This window comes from Protopterus annectens, chromosome 13.part0, assembly GCF_019279795.1.
Source record: "Protopterus annectens isolate FY-2018-M chromosome 13.part0, PAN1.0, whole genome shotgun sequence".
Taxonomy (NCBI): domain Eukaryota; kingdom Metazoa; phylum Chordata; order Ceratodontiformes; family Protopteridae; genus Protopterus; species Protopterus annectens.
The window spans coordinates 730,354,460-730,380,280 of NC_056747.1; the positions used below are offsets into that span (position 1 = coordinate 730,354,460).

Genomic DNA, 25,821 nt, shown 5'->3' on the forward strand with positions numbered 1-25,821 from the left:
ATATATGACTATAAGGCTATTTACATTCTGAGTTACTATGGCTAGAGTAGCCATTAAGATAAAAAAGTTCCTGTTTCCGCTTACTATACATGACGTTTTTTGAATATGTATTTTAAGTTTAGTCTTACATGCACACATTAATGTTTGGAAGGCTGTTGTTTTATAAAGTTGCTTATTCTCATTTCCATCTTAAGTATGTCTATAACAGACAGTAATCTGGCATTTGACCAATATGTGGCCAAGGTAGTAAGAAAATAATTTTATGTCACCTAAGGAAGTTGCAGTGCCACTTTATTATGCACTTATCAGAACTATCCAGTACAATGCCCACTTCGGTATGCACCTGACCAGATATACCTGTCAACCAACCTCTTAGAACAAGAAATATAGACAAAGGCTGAAAATAGGGATACATTTTAAATATTGCCTTATAATCTTAGAAGGCTGCTATAACAGGAATTGAGTTAGCATGCATTGTCTGAAGGATATGAAGTCTGAAACTCAAATGCTAACCATTTAGTGACTTTAATCCTCAGATCATCCCAGAGATGCCAAAAACACACTTTTTATGAGGAACAGACCAAAAATGAGGCAAAAATCTGGACATTCTATCAAAATCTGTACAGCTGAGAGGTATGACCAGATATAAGCAACAGATGGAATGCTCACAGAGGTTCCTTATCAGAAGGATCCAGGATATAAACACATTGTCCTATAGGGATCACCTTAAAACCCTCTCTCTATACTTTGTCTAGTACAGGTTACTGACAGGTAATCTATATGCCTGACATACAAGGCATCCTCTGCTCCAGCTCCGACAGACCCTTTGAACGTATGTTAAATGAATAGCACCAGAACCACTAGATCCAATTAATTAAATTTTGATTGTGACATAAGTAAGATATGTTGGTGACACAGGTGCATCTTAGAGAATCCCCAACAATGTGAGAGAGTCCATCCCTAACCATATTTAAGTATAACCTTGACCAATGGATGGGAAATCTCAAATTCACCCTGGGTCTGGCCCCCATGTCTCTGATAAGCAGAGAGAAATTCCCAAACTAACATATCCGCCCCTCACATAACCTCAAGAAACTCCACAACATAATCCCTCCAAATAAGTGCCCATTACACATAGGGAAACAGCTTGGTTGGGTTAGATGGCTGGGCTTACAAAGGTCCTGGTGGTCATTAGCCTAGTATATACTTATGAACAACCAACTAAACATTTTCAGAACACCCTCAGTCTATGACCTTAAACAAACACACAAAACGATACACATCATTAAAAAATAAAGTTTAACCTTCCAGATAGGAGTAACTGCCCCAACTCGGGAGTTGCACAGAGGCATTAGCATGGATAATCTTAATTTTAGATTAGGTACAACTGCATGTTACAGCCTGTGTTCCTATTTTCAATGGTTGATGTATTGAAAAGCTTCATTTTTCACAATTTTGTCCATTTCTGCTCCCTTTACAAAGCCTTACTTATAAGTTATTTCCATTTCTACTACTTACATATATAATATACAGTGTATACTTCACAGCACTACTATATTAACCTAAATTATCAAATTGGTAAAAAATTACGGCTGCCACCTGTTTTTTCCAGATGATTCAGAAATTGAGCCCCTTGTTTAGTTCGCAATTACTTAAGGCAAACACTTTGGTCTCTGAGGTTGACTGAAGCACCAATTAAGTGCTTCCACCTTTACAGGGTTGTCAGTGTTATGAATGCGTCTGTGATGTCAGTGGATCTAAAATGCTGACAAGGAGCAATGACTACGAATGAACACTGCTGGTGTGCCTGCTCCCACCTCTCCCTCTTGCTAACTGGCTGAGAGGCTTGTCTCTGTTGTACAAACTTTATTTTAGCCTGTTCTGTATCAAAAATGTATTTGATCTTACAGGAAAATATTTTGAAGACAGCTGGCTACAGTAGCTTGAATCTCACACCTGCCTCTCAACATTCTCTGACTGCAGGGATAAACCTACTTCTCTTTTGTCTGGTGTACAGTGGATAATCATTTTCCACAAGCACTCCAATGTTCCCAATACTTTTCCCTTCTGTCACAGTTTTGTCAGAAGCAACTCTATGACTGCACACACACACAGACTCACACACACACACACACACACACACACACACACACACACACACACACACACACACAAGTATAGATACATGTGTGTCTAGGTCCTGGTTGCTTTCTAATGGCCATATATGCATCATACACAATGTACCTCCTCATTTAAGAAATCCTGCTGTGAAACACCACTCCACTTTATATGTACTTTAATAAAATTAATTCCGTCTGTCCCTTCTAGTTTCTCAGGTACAGAATAATATAATAAGTTTTCTCTACATGCCATGTTTTCTAACTCTATTATTTTTTAAACTGTTTTTCCTGAGAAGCCTCATACCTATATAGACTTTTCATCAATTTAACCACTCATTTTTTCAGATTTATCAGTTCATCTGAACAGCTAGTTACAGCTTCTTCTATTTTTTTTCTAGCCTTTTATTTGACTTGATATTTTTACTCAGCTTTAATTTATTTAAAATACTTCTGAATGCATTTAATTTAGGTTTTCCTCAAAATGACTGAAAAACTACCTCATGTACCAAAGCTGAAACCTGTATTACTTTTTGCTGAACAGCTGCAACATTCTTCCAAGCCAAGGTTTTCTTTTCACCCTTTCTGGCCGATTTACTCTCAGTTTCCCCAAATGTCTTCTTTGTTGGCATCTAGGCAGTGTAATTACTGGCCAGATAACTAAAACCCAAAGTGACAGTTTCACTACCCCATTTTTCACAGTTTGTCTTCACACTGGTAGAGCTCGCATAAACCTGTTGATCAGTGTGCAGCCATTTTGGAAGTCAAACACAAGTTACTCCATTCTTTTTATCTACAACCACCGCTTAAATTTTCCTTATTACATTTGTTAATATCCACTTTCCACTGAACATAATTTCAGTCTTTTGTTCCAAATTGTCCATATAATACAAAACATATTTTTATCCAAACTGACATTCTTTATTGGGTTTCCCATAAAAAAAAAAATCATATCCATATTTATCTATTTATAATCTTGCAACTCTTTTAAGATTTTATTTTCCAATACTTTTTTCCATACATTTTTAACTCTTCTACATGTTAAGAAAAAAAATCCTGTCTTTTACTGTGCAGCCGTGATTACAAGAACTCTGCATTCTTCCGGTAAAGAGATGGGCCCTTTAGGGGGTGAGAGGGGGGTAAAGTTAGCACTGACCCTATCTGCCAGGATGTTGGCAATATCAGTTGGTTCTGTATATTTAGTGCCATGGTTCTGTAACTCAGAGCAGATCAGAGTGTTGCCATTGAGATTCTTGACATAGCTATAGAATGCTTTGGAATCAGTGGCGATTTTGTTTTCGTAACTAGCTTTGGAGGATTTTATGAGGGATCTTAGCTTCTTACTGAGGCTGACCAAGGAGTACCCTCCAATCATGGGATTTTACTCTTTTTTTGCAACAGTTTCTTTCTTCTGTTGTAGAGTTTGTTTATGGCAGGGGACCACCAGATTGGCTTCCTTTTTTTGGAGGATAGGATCTTGGTTCTGTTAGGGATAGCATGGTCCATGCACTCGTGCAAGTGCTTATAAAGTGCATTTGTATTGGATTCAACATCTTTGTCTTTTCCTGCTTTCTCATTTTAAATGCATTTTATCATATTTTTCTTAAATGTCATCCACCATCTGACCAATTTTTGTAAAAATCTTATCAAAAATGATCTTTCTAAAACATTGTTGCAACTTGTTGATCTTTCTCATTCCATTCCTTTTCCTCTTAATTCCATTTCCCAGTTTTGTGCGTGTTCTTTACTGTCATCTATTTCAATCCATACTGCCAAATGATCAAAAAAAAATCTTCTATTGCTGCTTCTATCATTGCTCTCATAGTTTTAAATAACAAAAGATAATCTGTTTGCAATTTCCTCTTCAATAAGTACTTTTATTCACACTTTACAACTAAATTTCCGTGTTTCTTCCATCACTTCTTATCTGATCTACTTATTTGCTTTTTACATCTTAAATCACAATTAGTCTCATGTTAATATTATATCCATATTTACTGTAACAAACACTTCTTGAAATAATGTCTCACGTTCTTTACAAATCAAATATGCGTATACTGCTATTAATTTATGTACTTTCCCTTCAAACCTAAAGTTCACTATCAATGTCCCCAATTTAACTGAAGTACAGTCCAAAATGTTTATTCCCTTCCTTAACAATGCAGCAATCCCTGAACAATTTTCATTACCAAAGTCCCATATCATAACCCCTAACCATAATGTTTGTCTGTTCTCTTTCTTCCTTATTTAAAACCCTAAAATCCTCTGGAACCATCAAATCTCCATCACATGTATTACACAGTTCTATCACTCCAAGTCTCCTAACTACATTCATTATAGTGTTGACATCAACAGATAAACTCTGAAGATTTGCCACCCTTCTCTAAATTTATGTTTTTCCTTCCTAAAGCCTGAAATTTTATTTTACCTTTAACCCTTTTCCCAAATGAACTTTTCTTTTTTACCATTTTCCAATTTACTACTACTCCACCACTAACTTCTGGCCCACTTTCCCTCTCCCGTTTCCCTTTTTGCATATTATCCATATCTTCCTCTTGATTTGTATTACTTTCTCTTTTACCTTTTTGTTGCTCCTCCTGTTGCAATATTTCCTTCTCATTCATATACTCTCTAGTGTGTCCTTCTAAATCACAATCTAAGCTTTTCTCTCTCACAATCCATCCATACATGTCCTGTTTTTTTACATTTACAGCATGTTTTTTTCACAATTTTTAGCATCATGACCAGTTTCCCCACAAGATTTAACATATTTCTTATCACATTTACTCACAAAATGTCCCTACTTCTCACAGAAAAACAAGTTCTTGGTTGTCCCCTACATTTAACAACAGCTCTAGAACCATGAACATTAATCATGCTTGAAACATGTACAGTTTTGCCATTTTCCATTTATAAAATTATATTATAGTCCCAAGACCCTGTCCAAAGTCCTCTATTATCAATAACTATAGAAATGATCCAAGAGATTAAAGAAATCCTAAAGAATAGCCACCAATTGTCCAAAGAAGTCACTGGTTTGTGGGAAAACACAGTTTATTGAATACAGAAATAAAAGTTTGAGAACATGAAAATATACAGAGCTTCTGTCCCAGTCATAAATGGGACTTCTTCAGAACATAAATTAAAAGTGGATCAAACCACCAAATATATGCATCAATAAAATTATGTGCTAAAATTGAACCACTAAAATCTTTAAAAATGGCATTTACTTCATTATACAAGTTCTTCAGTAAGCATTATGTGCTAAAATTGAACCACTAAAATCTTTAAAAATGGCCTTTACTTCATTATACAAGTTCTTCAGTAAGCATTAACAGTCTATCAGTTTCTGTCCGAAAATTTATATTAACTTTTTTCCGAGTTTCTCAAAAAAATTCTTTATATTTCTCCCATGGTATATTTCTTTTTTATTTTCATACTTCAAGAAAGATTCTAAAATTTCAGCAGTCTCACAAAAAGTCACAGTAAATTTCCCTTTTAATCAGAATAAAAGCTCTTACCGCCTATGCCTTTATTCCTAAAGGCACATCAATCTTGTCCCATATTTCATAAGTCCATTTCCGATTCTTCCTTACTCTGATTCTCATTAAATGCTTCTTCCTTTCAGATTCATGTCTTCTTTCTCGCCCTTCTGAATTATGTTTGTGCTTTGACTACTTCTGCAAATGTTTTCTCCTTTAATTTCTGTTCTTCCTTATTTATTTTCTCCATCATTTTGCCCCATGATATTTCCTTCTCTGTCGCCGGCTCGCTTTATTCCATCACATTTTCTAATATACCAATCCTTCAACCCTCCCGACTGGAGGGTTGTAATTATAACTTCTTCACCTTTTGACCCTTCTAAAAGCTCCCACTAAAATAATTCCTCAGATTCCTTAATCCAAATCCAATTTCCTCCTACTTTCTCCTGCATAACTCTCTCCTCCTTGATATCAGCAAACATCTCTAAGGAGTTGGCATTCACCTCTACTCCATTTTCTTTGGACATTATATTTTGCGCGCTGTTCTAGCTACCACAGTACTAGGAACAGATGCTCACACTCTTCAGCCACATACACGAGTTCTATAATGAGTAGGGTTCTTATACATCTTATGTACAACTTTTCAACACATTTACATTTACAATATTTATAACACGATTTTACATATATATTAAGCACTGAAGTTTTTAACCCCCCCCCACTCTTTTCTCTACAACCAGTCTTACTTTCTTCAAAATCTCTGCTAATAACCACTTTGCAATGTATTTTGCTTCATTAATTCTTTTGTTCCATATTATACAAAATCATTTTTCATCCAGTTGATAAAATTTAAAACAAAAGGACATTAACAATGTCCAAATTCAATCGTGTCCATATTAATACATTCAATGTTCTCCAATTCTTTAAGTATCCTTTGTCATATTTCCTTCCACAATTTAAATGTCCTTTTAAACTTTATAAAAACATGTCCAGCTGTCTCTAATTCACCACAATGTAAATAAATTATATCTTTGTCTTATATGGCATGTTTGCCTTGACTGGTAACTTACTTATTGATAATCTCCACAAAAAATCTGTATATTCTACATGGTTTTTTTTACCTATTAATTCTCATTTCATCTGCTTTGATCTTCTCTTACGTTTCCAAAGATGAACAATTTTTCCATATTTTCATACCATATCCTTCTATTTATTTCTATCATACTTAAATCAATTTTCCATAGCAGTATTTTCACTTGATATAAATGTCATGTCCATACAATGAACGTTTTTACATCTTTAAATATTTTACTTCTCCCAAATTATTTTAGGTTTCCCTTCTATGATTTTTGTTAGTAGCTACTCTTCTTTCCTATTTACTAGGATTTTACACAAATTTAATGAAAAAAACATATAATTGAGTTTAACAAGCTCAACCCTCCTTCTTTGTTATTTACATATAGAATGCCTTTTCACTAGGTTTAGTCTTGACCCCAAATGAATGTAAAAATTACATTCATGAAATTCTTTTCTAATGCTAACAGAACTGTACATACATTAGCTAAATGTGCAATTTTACCTAATATTATATAATTACTTAAATATGCCTTTTTCTTTTTTTTAATTTCTCCAAGTCATTTGGGTTTAATACTATGACGGGAATGGACCCCATTCCTAAGTCAAAGTACGATTAAGGTTCATGAAATTAGTACTGTTTCAATCTTAGATGTCAGCTAAAACTGCTCTTCACAGCACCCGCAAAGTGCCCAGTAATGATTCCTTCTGCAATTTGTATGGGGCTACATGTACTGGTAACATATCTAAGTACGGTTTGGTCTATATTACGTGATCAAATGGTCAAATATTCAAACACGTAATAGTCAACCCGTAATAATCGAACCACCACAATGTCGAACGGAAAATAAAAAAAGAAAAACCCACCCAAACAAACCATTTAAATGCTCTACGCAAAAGGGCAAACACCCCTGCACCCCACACGTGGAGGGCTGTGCCCTCCACACCCCCCTGCTACTTAAATGTACCAAGTCTGAGGTTGCACTACAGTGCAGACAATGGAAAACTTCCATTTCCACACTGTACAGAAATCTCCATTGAGCCGTTCGACATTTTGGTGGTTGGATTACAGGTCGACTATTACGTGTTCAAATATTTGACCATTCGATCACGTAACATAGACCCATACAATTGTAGATTCTTTTTATAAGACTCATTGTTCCTACTACTACTGGAACTGTCTGGGTATCTTTCTTCTACATTGGTTTCATTTGTGCCTGCAAATCCTGATATCTTATGACTCTCTCTGTATGCAAGACACTGTAGTCACTGGGTGTGGCGATTTCAATGAGCAATGCTACTTTTGTCTTTTTACTGACCATTATATCTATTTTTCTAGCATCAATCTTTTGAATTGTTGGTAATGGGTGATCCCATGTGATGTAAACTTCTGCTTTGTGGCTCATGTTTCCAGTGTTTTTCAACTAATTCAGTACCATAATGTTTGCACAATCCCCAGTGCAACAGTCTTGCCATGTTATTATGACTTTCAGTATACAGTCCTGCCATTAGTAGGTCACACCCAGCAACGAGGTGTGCAACTGTTGCCAATTCAGTTTTACAAAACGTACATTTGTCTGTTTCTCCCAGATGTTCAATGGACTTTGTAAACCAGCCTGTAGGCAGCCCACTAACTTGGGCTGCCAATATTAACCTTTCATCTCTTGGTTTGAATTTGCCTCTCCTTAACCTTTCCTGCATTCATTCCTGATTAACATGAGGTTCTTCCAGAAGTTTTCTATTACATGCAACTATATTTATGCATTTTACACATTTCTTGCCTTCTCATCTGGTCCTTTACCTTATATTTTTCTTTTTTTTGGCACATTCAGTTGCTGACAGATTTTTTTTTATATATATTTCTGGTTTGATTTCCATTCCTGCTTGTGTGTTGAGTCCCACAATGGCAGATCTATACATGTAATAAACTTCAAGGAGGCCCAACCCTCCTTCGGAATGGGGAATATATAATCTTGGCAAGCACTGACTTTTAAAAATCATTTGGTGAACATGAAGCATCCTTCTTGTTTTCCTAGCTAATCTATCCAACACGTTTTGGGGTCAATCAATCACTGCAAAACTGTAAGTTAAGACAAGAGCAAATTGGTTTATAGCTTGGATTTTATTCCTAGATGTCAACATGGTTTTCAGAATTAATTTAAAGTCTTCTAAAGTATTCCACACTAAGTTTTATTCACACTTGTTCATGTTTTATTGCTGATCCTTCATCAATTCCCAAATAATTATACACTCCCTTTTGCTCAAGTTCTTTTATATCACATTCTTGTCCCAAACTGATGTTTTCCTGGTGCTGCAGGTTTCCTGCTTTAAAGGTTGCTTTTGCACATAAAGACCAAATAACATTCTTATATCATCTGAAAGAGTTTTAACAACCTGCAGTTGAGCTTTCAGTTCCTCATCTGATGAGCTATACAGTTTTAAATCATCGACAAAGAAAAAATGAGAAGTCTTTACACTTTGTTTTTTAGGAGCCAAATTGTAGCCATGGCCTAAGCTGTTAAGTAAACAGCTTAATGGGTTACTGGCAAAGCAGAATAGCAACAGTGACAGAGTTACCCTGGAATATTCCTCTTTGAATTTTTATCCCTGGGATAATAATCTATCCTTTATCATGGCTTAATTGCAAAGTGGTCTAGCACTGTTTCATAGTCACTGTAATGTAGTCAATCAGTGTAGGGTGTGTATCTTATACATTTTAAGCACTCTTATCTATGAATGTGGGATACTATCAAATGCTTTTTTATAGTCAATCCATGCCATACTTAAAATTTTCCTCTTTTTACAGTTCTTTAGTATGACTAACAACAAATGATCCTTTGTTCCATATGGCTTTCTTTTATTGGCCTTTTGTTCTACTGCCATAATTGAGTTTTCTTCTAAATGACTATAAACACGGTCAGCATCAGCTCCAGAGTATAGTTTATAGTCATTGGAAGGCAAGTTATTGGTCTACAATTTTTAGGGTACCTTGCAGGTTCATTCTTAAGTAGGAGCATTGTTTTACCCGTTAGCCAGGTTGGTGTCTGTTCAGGGTGTGCATATAAATACTTCTTACCCATAGGACCACAGGAGGTTACTAGGCTAATGGCCCTGAGGCCCTTACAAGCCTAGCCAAGAGTTTATCCCCCAAAAGAAACCTCAGTCAGCATCTGTCACCCCTGTCAATGAGGGACACAGGTGGAACCTCTGGACAAATTTGTGGCTTTCCATCCACTCAAGGTTGCACTTGAAAAGGGTCAGCGAGGTACTCTGACATGTATGGGAAGTCTATTCCAGAGATGGGGCAGCCTCTGGGAGACAAACCTGTCTCTCCAGCAGGTTTTGTTAATGTCACCTATTAGGCTCAGCCCTTTTGAGCAAGTAGTGCGTGAGGAGTTAGACTTACAAATATGGAGCATCGCTAGTAGGGCAGGGTCCGAGATTGCCTTGTAGGTGAGGCACAGACAACCCCTGAGCAATCTGTACATTACCGAGTACAGTGACAGTGATCTGAGCCTGTCCACATAGGACAGGTGCTGGAGGCCATGGATTCTCTTTGTGAGGTATTTCAGTGGCCTTTCCAGTTGGTGCACGTTTGGAGAGGTACAGCCCAAACGGGGCATTATACTCAATTATTGGACTGATGAGGGAGGAGTACAGAGAGGTAATAACCCCCTTTTTTTCTGGATTCAATCTCTTTACTTATGAGATGAACCAAGTAAAAGGCTTTTCTGACCACTGCTGCTACATGATGGTCGAATATGAGGTTATCAACCTGAGTGCCCAGGTTTCTCACCACAGGTTGTGTGCTTAGGGGACTGCCACTGATGTGGTAATCAGTAGAAATCATGTTTTTGCTGAATGGTATGATACATTTTTTTGCATTTAGCTTGAGGCCATGACTTCGGCACCAGTCATTAGTTGCTGTGAGACTGTCTTGCAGTATGTTAACATCTTTTGGGGAGTCAATGACAGCACCCAACTTACAGTCACGGCAAACTTGGTCAGCCACAGGCCTTTCATCTTTGCGTGTACCTCAGAGAAATAGATGCCAAACAGTAGGGGTCCCAGGATAGATTCCTGGGGAACTCCAGTAGTGACAGGTCTGCTACCAGAGGTGGAGGTGCCCATTTTGACTTTGAGGGTCCTATCGGTGAGCCAGCTGGCCACCCACCTGATGAGATAAAGATTTATGCCAAGTTGTGTTAGGTTTTTGGTGACACCTGAGTGGGGGATTGTGTCAAAGGCCTTGGCCAAGACAAGGTAAGCTGTATGTACTGACTTCATCCAGGGCCTTGGTGACAGTCTCAAAGAAGTCGATCAGGTTCAACAGGCAAGATCTGCAATTGACGAACCCGAACTAGGTGGGGTCAAGTGCTTGGAGATTGTCCTTACTTATGAGATTCATAATATACTCCATGGCTTTACAGATCAGACTTGTCAAACTAATGGGGCGACAGATTCCATGGTCAGTAGTGGCACCACCTTTGTGCAAGGGGTAGACAATGGCGTTTCTCCACTCTGCTGGATGAAGCCAGTACTTAGGCTGTGGTTGAACAGGGTGCTCAATGGCGATGCCAGTTCTTGGTGGAGATGGTGCAGAACACACCATCAGGTCTCATGGAAGCTGTGTTATTTGCCTTGTAACACGATCTATGGAGATGTGAGGTGCAGGACAAGTATATGGGATGTCGAGAGGGCCTTTGGGGAGGACATGGGAATGAAATTTGCGCTGAACCTATCTGCTAGCAAGTTGGCCAAGTCAACAGGATCAGTGTATGTAATACTGTTAAGTATTAACTCGGAACAAACCTGGGCTTTGCCACAGAGGTTCCTGACATAACTGAAGAAGACTTTATGGTTTCCCTTTGTTATGGAGGCTAGTTTTGATTCATAATTGGCCTTGGAGGTTTTCAGTAGTGATCTAATTTGCTTGTTGAGGCCAAGAAGGGAGTTTTTCCAATTTGGAAATGGTTTCCTTTTACCCTTGTACAACAGTTTCATCCTTTTGTTGTAAAGCCTGTTATTAGAGGATGTCCACCAAACAGGTTTGAGTTTCCTTGAGGAGCGGGTTTTAGTTCTATTGGGTATGGCTGAGTCCATGCAGTTGTACAGGTGCTTGTAAACTGCACTGGCTTAATGTTCAGCATAGCTGTGTACATCCTCTGGGGGGGGCGGTGGTGTGAAGCTATAGATAATCTCCCTTAGGAGGTTGTAGTCGGCATTTGAGAAGTTTTTTTATCTCGATTTGGGTGGGGGGACAGAAACTTTGAAAGAGATAGTTCGATGATCTGATTTAACCAGAGAAGGACATACTATGGGAATGGTGAAGCAGTCACCCATGTTGGTGAGAAAGAAGTCCAGAATGTTACCTCCCCTTGTGGGGGATGAGACTAGCTGGTCTAGTGCATTAGAACTGATGAAGTCGAGGAATCGTTGAGACAATGCATTAGTGCAAGAATAGTTCACCCAGTCTATGGTGGGGTAGTTGAAGTCACCAAGGATCAGGGTGTTAGGGGGTACCTTGATGAAGTCTAATAGATTCCAGGCAAGAGGAGTAGATGTCCTGAGTCATGGGGGGGTCTACAACTAGCTATAACTTGGATGGGTGTCTTGCCAACTGTCAGTTGTACCTGGATTAGTTCCAGTGCATCATGCTGGCAAACCAGTCTGGAGGTGTACCTGTCCTTGATGAAGACAGAGACTCCACCACCCTTAGTCTTCCCGACTTCATGGCTAAATCCTCATGCAAAGATGTTAATGATTTTAACCAAAAGTTAGGTACTGCATCTGGGCCTGGGGTTTTCCAATTAGAGGATTTTCTTAACTTTGTTTCAATCTCTCTGGCTGTTTCTTCATCCCATTTCAAATCCTGCAGCTTTAAACTTCTTATTATTTCTTTTACTTCTTCTATCCATTTAGCATTTTGTTATGTTCCACAGGATCTTCATAGATACTTCTCCAAAATGCATCTACTTACTCTTTTTTTGGCATTTTTTTTCAATTCCTTTTACTTTATTTCACAATTCTCTATAAAATGTTTTTGGGTCATCAATAAATTGCTTATTTTATACTTTTCCTTTATATTTATCTGTGTATCTTCTAAGTTTTTCTGCCCTTGCTGAAATCTTTAGTTTATTTGTGATAGTGCATAATGGATCCTGGTCTGTTCTAATACTGTGCATTGCTTTAATCATATCAATCTTTCTTAGTATTTTTATCTATTCCCTCTTCTATAGTCTTCTAAAAGTGACACTTCTTGTCTTAATTGCTTTATAGGTTTCTCTATTCGATACTTCCATGATGGCATTCAATTTCTCCCCTTCCTTTCCCTCACTACCTTGTGTTCTTGTGGTAGAACTTTATCAGTTAATAATTTAGTAGCACAGTAATATATCCTGACTACTTCGGTTATATCACATGGATCTCTATGAATAGTCCTAATTACTGCATTAATTTGCTTTATCAGACTTCTGACTTTTTGGGTTTTATTGACCTTCTGCAGTTTTATTTCTCTCACTGATCTTAATATATCTAGCAATATCTATTAAATCAAGCAACTATTCTCTTAGCTCATTTTCTTCCAAACTGAGGGCACATCCATTGTTTTCAGTTTCCTGTGGGCATTCTATAGAAAGTTCTGTAGCATCTTCCTATGGCACCTTCTCAAATATAATCCTGTGCAGTCTGTTGCTCTGCCATGACTTCAAATATGGGAACTCACTGACCTATCATTCCTCAGCATTGACTACATTAGAGTTTCCTGTTCCTTTCCTTGCTGTCTAGCTTCAAGTGAACATTTGTACTGGTTTCCTTTGGAGGGCTCCAAAATATCTTGATATGGCACCTGATCAATTGCTTCCTGTTCCACTGGTTTCCCCTTAATTTGGATATCCATTGCTCTATCCTGTTGTGGTGCTTTCTGCATTAAATTTCTGCACTGAATCCTTCACTTCGCAGGTACTCCATAACCTTAGTTTCTATGTCTTTAACTTTTCCATTGCTAATCTACTTTTTTACTTTTCCTCTGTCTTCTTATATTTTGTATTGTAACGTTTTCCATGTCCAGATTCCTTTGACTGGATTTCTCTTCACATATCTTTGGTGCTGCTCTTTTTGTATTAGTTAGTTTTGCTTTCTCCTTTGCATAAATATTACACCATGTTAAATCACTTTTTCTTTCCCATGTTCACATTTCTTCTTCAGGTGTTTCATGATCTTTCTGTTTCTCCTTGCTTTGGGGACCCACTCCATCATGCTGTGATGTAACCTGTATTAGACCTTCTACATCAAATCCTTCACTTTGCAGGCACTCTATAGCTTCAACTTCTATTTTTTTTTTTTAACTTCTACTTTACTAATCTGATCAAAGTTTCTTGATCTATATACTATTTTTCAGAAATCTGCTGTATTAATTAACTCAAATTTTCATTTGAAGCTTCTGACAGTTTTTTCTCGTGGAATTATTTTTCTTTCCTCTAATTTCTCCCTTAATCATTTTGTACATCTTGCGTTTGGAAATTCTAAGCTTTTTGAATAATAGTAACAATACATAATTTCTCTCTTATGCTCAATAGTCCACTCTAGCGTCTTTATGACTCTTCTTTGGCCTAGCTGTTTTTGTACATTGCTACTTCCTTCTACAACAGGGGGGTGGGGGCCATCCTGGCCTGGCCCCATTGTAGGAATGGTTCCATATTTTGAGGATTCTACAGTCATTTTTTCCAGTCCTGGCACCAGTGCACCTATGATTGGGCACTTTTTTATCCTGGGTGTTGTGCACCCAGCTATCTCTTAATTTTTAACCTACTTCTGTCCATGATATATGCTATATAAAGACAGACTACACATCAGTGTCACCTTGGTGAGAGTTTGTGAAAACAGGGTCCACCTCACAAAGATACTCACCAAGACTTGAGGATGAATTCACTTTCAGCACTACTATTCCTCTTCTTTGCTTGCTGCCTTTTCATCTCTCCCTTCGGACCCATTATTTTATTACCATTTCCTGTGTGAGAGCTTAAATGTTCTCCAAAATATGCACAGCCTGCTTATTCCAATAATCATCTCTCTCCATTTTTCTCTTAATTGCTCATTCCCAAACTTTATTCCTAAGATTTCTATCTCTTCTTCATTAAATTTAATGCCCTGCATTTCTCCCAGAAAATAAAGAAAAATGTAAAGGACTAGGTTAAGTGTCAATCCTAACATCTTCAGTTCTTTACTGAGCATGTTTATGCCTGTTGTCATCCATTCTGTATTCTTAACTGCTAGCATTAAATAATCTGCATATGTAAACATAACTGGAATTGTAATTCCTTCTGGTGTTAGATACCTAGCTTTTTCCAGTATCAAATTAATTTCAGTGACCACTGCATTCATAATTAATGCAAGATGCTGCTGATTGGACAACCTTGTTAAACACTTCTTAGTTTTATAGTTTCACCTATCCCTCCCACTGGCAACCAATTTTACTTAATTTTCCATGTAAACTGACTTCAGAACATTTATTTTATTATTTATGTCATATTCTTCTAAAATGACCCACAATGCTTTGTGCTAAATTTTGTCAAAGCTTTGTTTACATCTCCTACTTATATTTTTCATTCTGTTCTTCTGTTTGTCATCTACCAATTCTCTTATCAATGTTGACAGTTCTTAACTTCCTTCTCTTCTACTTCCAAAGATTGTTTCAGATAATAATTCATGAACTTTGTTTGCCACTCTTTTTCATGAACTATACTATTTAGTACTACTGGTCTCCAATTTTCTTGTATCCATTTTTCTCTCCCTTTTTCCATATGAATTTCATTACTCCTAGGCATATCTTTTCATCATTTATACCTTTTTCAAACCATTCATTCGTTACTTATAAGAAATACTATGTTTGCCATTCTTGCATGTTTCTGTACATTAAGTATTCAATTCCATCTATCCCTGTAGCTGATTCTACATTCACTGTCTTAAGTAAATTTTTTAATTCTATTATTGTAATCTTTTTCTCCGTCCTTTTATTGTTTTCTTCAGCTAACTTGTTCAATTCCCAACTTCTAATGTAATATCACTTACTGAGAATGTCTCTACATTCTTTAATTGTTTTTATAATTTCTTCTTGTGCATTTACTATGTTGCCTTTTCCATCTTTTAATTCTCTCATTATTCTTTTATTTTCTTTAAGCATTTTACTTAAGTATGGTGTTATTTCTTTCTTTCCATGCAAAAAGTATCTTTGTTTAAGCAATCTTATTTTTTTCTTGATTCATTTCATATAACTTTCTTTTTCTATAAATGCTTCACTATTACTTGCTATGATTTTAAATATTTGGTTACTAATTCCCTTATATACATCAAAATCCTGTAAGTCTTTAATTTTTGCCATTTTTAATGCCTCTTTTCTATATTTTTCTTTCAAACTGAACCACCAACTCACCCAGTCTTTATTAAATTATCTCATACTTGTGTGATCTTGCCATAACTGTAGTATGTATTCTGCCTGTTCATTCAATTTTTACTCTATTTTTATTCCCTTTCCTATTTTTTATACAATTCCTTCTTTTTTGTATTTCTATCCTTATGGCTAAATGGTCTGAAAATCCTGTGATTTTACACCCTTGATGTAGTATAATCAAACTGCCTGAAACTATAAAACAATCACTTTTGGTTCTTATATTGCTTCTTTTGTATGTCCAGTTCTTATTTTCCCATAAATACATTTTATTTAATCATATCTAAAATTTAGCATCTGCTCCTTCTTTATGTCTGTGTCTTAGATCACAATTAAAGTATAAAAATCAAATGGAGAACTTTATGACTAGTATTACTATTCCTCCAATAAGTACTATTGCATAATCTAAAATATCTATCCATTCTTTACATAATATGACTATACCAGAGCATTTTTCACTACCTAAATTCCAAATTACTTTGCCTTCCCACTTCCCATAAACCAATTTGTTCTCTTTCTTCATCTACTGTTATTCTATGGCTATAAGTGCTATGATATCCATATTTAATGTCATACACTATTCTAATACTCCTAGCCTAAGATGAATATTCTTCATGCTGTTGATGTTAATGACGAAGATTCTCACTATAATGAATGAATTTTATCTTCATCCTTTACTTTTTCACTTTCTCATAGTCATACTTTTGAACTTGAGTTTGCTATTACTCTTTTACCTATAAAACCTCTTTTGCTTCTTACTTTTACCCATTTCCTTTCTTTTTAGCTTTTTTAATATTTAGTGCATAGGGGAAGTTCCACAATGCCCTGGCCAAATTTCCCCTAGTAGTGTAAATACCACCTCAGGTCTCCCCTGAAAAGAGGCTACTGGCTGTGGGACTAATCGGATCAAAGGATAAATAAAAATAAATACATAAATATTGCTATGGCAGTGTGCTTAGGGATGGGCATTTTCGCTTTACATAAGTTTATGGAAAAATATAAGATGAAAGAATTTAGCTTTGCTGTAGTAATACCCTGACCTGGCCAAAGCTTTTGGCACAACCTTCCAGTTAGGAATACTAGAAAAGATAAATAAACGGGGAATAAACCTCTATGGTCACCTGATGGATTGTCAACCGTCTTACAGAGAGGATGAACAAAATCAAAAATAGGGGAAAGTTACCTTCACAAAGAGACCAGCCACCAGTGGAGTCTACCAGGATTCTTTGATGGGACCTCTCCTGTGTGGCATCTACTTGTCTGAAGTAAAAGCCAATGCCAAAGGGCTACAGCCGAATAAGTTTGTATATGACTACAAGCTAGGAGCAGTCACTGAATCCCCAGAATATTTTGCCATCCTGCAGGAAGGTTTGTTTCAAATAAATAACTGGTGCCAAAATCATGGACTAAAAGTAAATGTCAAAAAATGCATTATCTTATCCTTTGGGAGGTAATCTGTGCCAGACAAACTACCATATTGACAATATGCACCTAAGAGTCTATCCAGTTGTAAAGGATTTAGGAGCTTAAGCGGACAGTGACCTAACCTTTGATCAACAGGCGTCCACTGACATTAAGAAACTCCTATACTGCACAGCTTGTAAGCAAAGAGATGGTGTCTGTATCTACAGATGTTAATGTCCCCCTTTACTCAATCCTCATTAAGCTAATAATGGAGTACAATACACCCCCCTTTGGCACGCATCTGTTCAGACGAATGCACCAACTTGGAACGTCCACAGAGATACCTTACTAAAAGGATAAAAGTAAACAAGGTCTAAACAATATGTTCTGCATGGACTGATTCAAAGCCCTATCACTATACTGAGTATCCTACTGACTGCTAAGAAGTGACCTGTAGCTGGCATACAAGGCATCCTCCGAACCAATAGTGATGGATTTAATGCACATCAGCAAGTGAAATGGCATTAGACATACTCTGCCTAGTGATCTAACCTTCTTCTGGAAAATCAACACAACAGTTTGGAGAGAAGGGCTTATCTCTCAGAGGATATCACTGTTTTAGAAAAGAACCCCCCCCCCATCCACATAAAACAAAGCTCATTCCAGTCATTATTCAAGCGCACCTTGGATCTATGGATGGGAAACACAAAATGTACATCCGGACTGCCCCCTGTACTACTAATGGACAGAGGTAGTTTTGAAATGCTTTATACCATGCATGGGTCCCCGCAAATTATCTACTGTATGTTCATAGTTCATAGGTTAGTACTAGGCTAACTGCTTTTGCAAGCCATTGTAAGCCTAGCCAATTATCCCTTGTGAGACTCAAACCCTGCACCTTGTGTTTGTAAGGCAAACACCTTAACCATTAGGCCACCCCTCCCCGATTGATTTCACTTATTCTCATTAGAGGTAAAATATAGTTATTGACCATAGGATGGATAAGGCCAATCTAATAATAAAATGTGCTAGGTTAATTCAAGCATCAAAAGGGAAATTGGGTAAGGTTAAAACGGCCAGCAAGGGCAGCTAGCCTAGTAATTACTTACGACTCTAAGACATCCAATTTAGTTCATTCAGGATTGTACCTGTGGATGGCTCAATGGAGAATCCTGACACTGTGATGAGCAGATTCTAGTTTATTGTGGGTGGTCTTTTTCAAAATACAAATGACACTTGTTCCACAGAAAACCACAAGCATCAGAATTGTATTTGCAAGTATAATACTGGTGGTAGGACTCAAAAATTTCTTTAAGCACTACAGTGTGCCCTATTTTTTTTCCCCCCAGACATCTATGATTACAGTATTGATGTGATTGCTGAAGATTATTTCACTACTGATACCTAGATATTTATAGAATTTGACAACTTCAATGTCTATTTTATTTATTGCCACTGACGAACTGGTGGTGGTTTTGCTACTATAGCCGGAGTTGTCTTTCTTTATATGATGTTAGATTCAGTTACACATAGGAGCACTTTGTCCACAGAATGCAGTGTTTGCATGATGAGAACATCTGTCACTGGTGGTGGCAAGTACAATGAAAATGTCTACGTATTGTACTGTTTTATCACTACCAACATCCTGATATGCTTTATGTGAACAGATAGTGAAGAGTTCAAGGCCTCAGATATTACCTTGTGAAACTACAATATTACATTTAAATTTGTATCCATCTTGCAAAGTATCTGGTAACCAATGTAATACACTTATGTTGTAGCCCATGCCTTGTAGCTTATGCAGCAGTATGTTGTGGTTTATTATATCTAGAAATAGTGCTGCAAGTAACTTTATAGGTGTCATACTGTGAGGTTACATAGCGGACTAATTTAACCAGGGTCATCTGTGTGCCATGTCCTAGTCTAAACCTGTAGTAATAACCTTTTACACTTGGTTAGGAATTGTGTAAGGTGCACGTGAACCACCTTCCCTAGGACTTTGGATATTGGGCTTATAGATCCACTTATATCCTCTCCCTTGAAAAGTGGCACAACTTTTTATTCTTCACAGACTAGTGGTAACTATTTATAGTGAGAGTTGAGGATTAAGCAACGATGCCCTCCATTTCTTTTTTTTTGTTTAAGAAAACAAGACAGAGGTTAAGCTGGTGAGCCATGGCTTTTAATTTTCATGAGTAGCTTTTGGTGGTGTGTACTGTAATTGGTCTGAAGGATTTGCTGCCAAAGGTGCAGAGAGTAGGTTGGGGGATAGAATTTCTGAAGTGGCTGTGTACTTAACAGACAAAATGTCTTGCAAATGTGTCTGCTGTGTCTAGATCTCTGGCCAATGTAATAGGTGTTGTATTACCTATCATTTTACTGTTCTGAAAAGTGTTTTTTCACATTCTCTGCTGTTTTGGCCCCACAGTGGATATTTGTCAATATTAATACAAAGAAATAAGCTGCATTTACTTCACAATTCTGTCAACTTACTACATATTTTAAATCTGACAGAAATAAGAAAAATTGTTGCCAAGGACGGTTTGTTAAGAAAATGAAAATAAAATGTAAAAAATCTAGAACAGGAGGTCACTGAAGTGCCACAAAGAAATATCAATATTAAACAGGCTTACATGTGTTAAAGCATAACACAGCATGCCAGTAAAATGCTTTCAGACTAACATTTGTAAATGATTGTTTCAGGCAAATGAGGCAAACAGAACCATAACACTAACACCACATTTAAAGCATCCACCAAAATTACAAGCAGCTTTGCCACAGAATGAACAACTACCACTTTGTTAAGGCTGTAGTACTCTAAACAGATATCGTATATAATGTTTATTAACATATTTATTAACTGTTTACCTTTATAAAGGCGATACACAGTCGGGCGAACAGCAAGTATTCGAAAGGCTGTTTGCAAATTTTGCAAACGCCGAAAGAAAAAAGGTTTGAATGTGCAATGAGCGAATGCACAGTGACATGAGTCACTCATATGAGCACTCAAACCACTGTGATTCGAGTTTATGAAGGTAAACCTTACTAATACCACATGTAAAAAATATGGCCATACTATACACCTTAATTTTAAAAAGCATAGGTGACATGCTGCTTTACAAACTGCTAGTTATAATCTACTGCATTCTACATCTTATCTCATGGTTTTCCATTCCAAATAAGGTCTGCCTATCTGGATTAACCTAGTTAAACTAAAGTAAATAAAAAGACAGCAGATAAGCAAGGATTCATCAAACAAGAAAATATACAAAACAGCTTGGGCTACAAGATTCATAGTCACCATGGATTAAAAACCTGTACTAGTCCTGATGGCACAGCCAAGGCATGTGTGCCACATATTTGTGCCAACTTCACTTCTCAAAAAGCTCAGTGTGTCACCTATCAAGTAAATCCTGCCTTCCACCTTTATGTTTCCCAAAGCAGAAGTAGTGAGATAATTTCCTAGTCTGCCTCACTCTACTATTGTGTTCTCTGGTAGCAATAGCAGGCTGATAACACACACCTGCCTACCTCAGCCTTGATGCGTACAGCACAAATATCACATTTCAAATGGAGAAATAGCAAACACCTTTAAGATGCTCAGCACTTTCATCTCTAAATTAATGAAGTCTCAATATTACTTTACAGTACTCAACATATCACACAAGTTCATGGTTTGCCCTTTCAAGTGCATTTTTTATTAGCGGTTCGTTTAACATGCTTCATGCTCAGTGCATGATTATTTAGTCTTTTCTAGCAAGTGTGTTACACATCACAGCTAACCTCCCCCACAGTAAATGTAAAGTAGAAGTATGCTGCAGTAGAGTTTCCCCCATTTCCCATTCTTAGAGTGTTTCCTTAATACTCACCGTCTAAAAATGTTTTTGCAGTTGTACTGAATCATGACTTCATGTGGCATACCAAAGCAATTTATCTATCAGCTGCACATTTAAACATAAATACAATACCACAAGACCATCAAGGCATATGTAACAGGTGCTTGCTTAGCCACAGCAGTCAAAATAGCCAGACAGATTGTAAATGAGGACTGAAGAGAGGCAACAGAAGCACCTACAGGTGCAAAAGATTCCCCATTTCAGTGTATACTGTAGGGACCAAGGACAGAGATGTGCTTTATTTAAAAACAGAAGCAATGCAGAGATGGTCATATTCCATAATATGGAGTAAAAGAGACCATGGCACCATGTCTTCTTTTTTCAAGTTAGCTATTAGCCATGCTACGGCATAATAAAATACTCATCAGTATTCTGGTCTATTATATAGAACTGTTCAGGACAATAAGGTGCAAGACCACTACATCTTACTACATTGCATAGCCATCAGTGGGATATGTTATATGAACTGAAGACTCCATCCTTCCTGATGTTGCCTAATGAAATGGGACATAACAGACTTGCCCGATTGTGTGAAGCAATACTTTTCATGAATCCAGTGAAAATCCCAGTCCTCAGTAGCATGTTTTAACACCTCTACACCAAGAGCTTGCTCCAACTATTACTATAGGTCGCTGCAATTTGTTTTTATAATGGCACAGTAATTACCATTGCTACTTTGTTCTCCAGGTTTAGGTCTTGGATTGGGTGCTGTGTGCAGCCTGTATGACAACTTTTTTTTTCCAGGAGCTCCTGCTTCCTCCACATTCCAAAGACATGCTGTACATAAAATGATCCTCCAGACTGTCCACGTGTGTGTAAGTAAATTACAGCATACCTCCTGCAACAGGCAGGGACTGCATCTAGTGTCCAGACAAGCTGTGGTTACACTGCAACCCTGATGTGGATTATGTAGGTAAAAGAACAAACACATTTTTTGATAGTCTTACTAAATACTTCATTAAAGGATTATGACAAAACGTGTCTGAGAAATTTCAGTCATGTCTCCTTACATTGTTACCTTGTTAATGCAGTGATACCTACTAAAGATCAGTCTGCTGATGCATCTCTCCTTACCTAGCTGTGTGTTCCGTTCCCCGAGACTAGATGCACATAACATAGAAAGGCTAGTTGATGCTGTTTAGGTTATCTAATATGATCCACAATCATGGATTTTCTACTTTGATATTATGAATATGTTTAAGTGTTTTGAAAGGAAAAGAATCAGGACATACAGCCTTTAGTGTTGCCATCTAAGGATTCCTTTACATTTCACATCCATGTCCACTGGAGTTGCATTTTTCCTGGATGAACAAGGTCTGAAAACTGTTGGATCTTGTAATAATCTACATACATTAAAAAATGAGCAACAGGTTGTACTGGCATTTCGAAATGTTAATAATTTTCATTACTCACATCAAGCAGTGCCATCTCAGGGTGATCTTCACCTATTATAAGCAGCATGAGGTAGCGGGCACGATACAGTAGCTTCAGAGCAGTTGACAACTGACCATATGCAAAACAATAAAGAGCAAGATGCACCTACAAATAAAGAAACAATAAGCACAAGTGACTGATATGGAAAATGAAGCAAGATGTCTCTATGAAATTAATATCGTAAAGAAGCAGTGGCTATAAACCACTCAAGCAAATTGTGTGGTTTCTGTCTGTTCACTTGCAGTCCTGTAAGGTGCTTCAACTACAAACAAGTGCAGATCTCCATAAAATAGTGGCATCAATATGCTCTTATCTGCATAATCTGAATAGCTAAAAAGGGCACTTCAAATTACACTATAGAAACAGTTACATTAATGTGTATTACACAATGTTCCTCAAATTTTTAAGAGTGCCTATCACACAGTCTGCTGACAGCAGCAGTCACACGATCACATACTTGATATGTACAACATGTAAAAACAGAACCTTATGTGAACACTGTATTATCTGCTAAATATTTAGAAGGGAATAATATGCTTAAATATCTAGCATGACCAATATATGCAACTGCAATTTGAAAAAAAATTCTAGTGCATGTCATTCAACTCAAATATGTAAACAATGTAGTACATTAAGGAGATGGTTCTAAGACAGCAAAATATGAAAAAAATGAATGCAGAATGACCCAAACTTGCAATATCAATGGGTAAAACATGTATTTTCACTTGTGAAAGAAACATAACCAATAAATAAGCCTTGGCAACTGTGAAACATCAAGTGATACATTTTAAGTACCCAAAGGATGAGATGCAGAAATGTGGTATAGACTACGCAGAATGAGTAAAAACAGATGCACTGGGAAAAGACCTACTTAAGATTCAAAGACATCATAGCAGGTGTCTGCAGAAATTATATATTAATGCACACTAAACATGCTGCTGGTGTGCAGCATATATGCAAATGGCTACACTTAAACCAGAGTACAAAAACTGACTGCAGTTACAGAGATGCATAAACAGGGACGTCTACTATGCACCTACAGAAACACAGCTCATAAGCCTGTCAGCGGTAGTGCTGCAGGCACCTTCAACACATGCCTCTCTCTTCTCCAGACATACACAATCTCTGACACACACACATTTTTATATATATATATATATATATATATATATATATATATATATATATACACACACACACATATATATATATATATATATATATATATATATATATATATGGGTCTACTGTACAAGTTTGAAAATACACTTCTTCGAACTCACACAGTAGACCCTGGGTTACGCAAAAGTGAACTTAATCGAAAGTGCACTTTCGCGAAACCCACTTCAGCAAAAAGGCTACTACTGGCTTTAGTGCAGTAGTTACGGACCATAGGGTTAGGGCACAGGTCATGGTAAGGGGATAGCTAGTAGGGCTATCCTCTTACCATGACCCGCGCCCTAACCCTAAGGTCCGTGACTACCGCACCACAATGGAGGTATCCATCCCCCAATTTTCCCCAGTTTTGCACATAAGGTCAGATACAATGACAATCATCTACAGCCAATGCTCATATTGCCTGGTGGTGAGCCCTGTAACGGTAGTCTTTATGCATCATACACATGCATGTGTACACATATCTACTGATAGTTTAGAATGTGCAATCAACTATTTCTAGAGAACACTAGGCCACAAAAACTTTTAGCACAATGACTTGGGCAACAGAAATTAGAAAGGGTGTTGCCAAACTTAGGGAAAATATAACAAGAAAAATATCCAGAGTTCCTGTAGAAAGACTTCACACATTTTATGAAAATCTATATACAGCAGAAGAATGAGGAAACCAACAAAAGCCACAAATGGAAATATTTATGGAAGACTTAATTATGTTAAGGTCAGAGGTAGATGAGACTCAAAATTAATAGCTAAAATAGAAAGAGGTGAGGACTTTCAAGACTGCTGCACACTGAGTAACAGCTTAATTGTAGCTCTCCCAGTGTAAGAAAACAGAAACTTAGCACAGAAAACCAGTGGAACTAGATTTCTACGTAAATTTCAGTTACTGGCTAGAAAGTGCACTGAATGGATGCCAGGAAAAAAGAAATACAGAGAACCTGATGGAAAATCAGCTACAAAAAGTGATGAAAAAAACACTGACTGTGAAAAGTACTGTAGCTGTTCAAGAGAAAGCAGTGCAAGCTCCAGACAAGATTTCCTGTAACCTAGAGGAAAGTATAATGCAACTGCATATAGATCTGACCAAAATAAATGAAACACTGATAAGAGTATATCAACTGAAATAATAAAAGGCTAGAAAAAAATGGAAGAATATTTAAACAGATATTCAGCTATGGTGATAAAACTGCAAAACTCAAGATGTCGAAATAAAGAAAAGGATGGCCGAATATGAGACTACACAAGAAGAGACATTTCAAAAAATAGAACTGGATGCAGAACATGTAGAGAAAACCTGAGCTTTTCTGCTGTACCCAAGAAACTGGAAGGAACAGACTGTATTAATTTTATGAAAGCACACATATGCAACTGGACTGGTATTCCACAACAGTAATTGTTAATTGAAAGGGCACATTGTGTGTATGCTCCAAACCTGGCTATGAGAAAAAAAAATAAAACTTTAACAGTAAAGATGCAATCTTACTAGCAGGGGGAGTTGATTCTGGCAATTGAGGCAGAAGGACAAAGCACTAAAGGTGAGAGACAGCAGGGTGTTTGTAGAGAATAACTATTCATTGTGCACCAGGCAGAAGAGGAGTACATTTATTCCATTATTCAGGGAATGTTGAGAAGCAGGTATGATTCAAACTGCTGTACCCAGCTATCTTCAAAACATTTTTCCCTGGAGGAACAAAATCATTTTTTGATGAAGTACATGCTAAGGAAGAAATACAAAAGTTTTCCCAACATAAAGTGAGCTGTGAAACGGGAGATTCTGCTTCTTGTTCTATTGG

The 25,821-nt window shown here is 37.1% G+C and overlaps 1 protein-coding gene across 2 annotated transcripts in view; it reads right to left on the minus strand.

Annotated features, from left to right (window-relative positions):
- Positions 1–25,821, minus strand: part of CLUH (clustered mitochondria homolog) — a 662,807-nt gene that overhangs the window by 90,149 nt on the left and 546,837 nt on the right. For both annotated transcript variants that reach the window (XM_044054416.1, XM_044054415.1), the window contains exon 21: positions 22,832–22,957. In XM_044054416.1, coding sequence (XP_043910351.1) covers positions 22,832–22,957 — 126 coding nt within the window. The remainder of the gene's footprint in view (positions 1–22,831; positions 22,958–25,821) is intronic.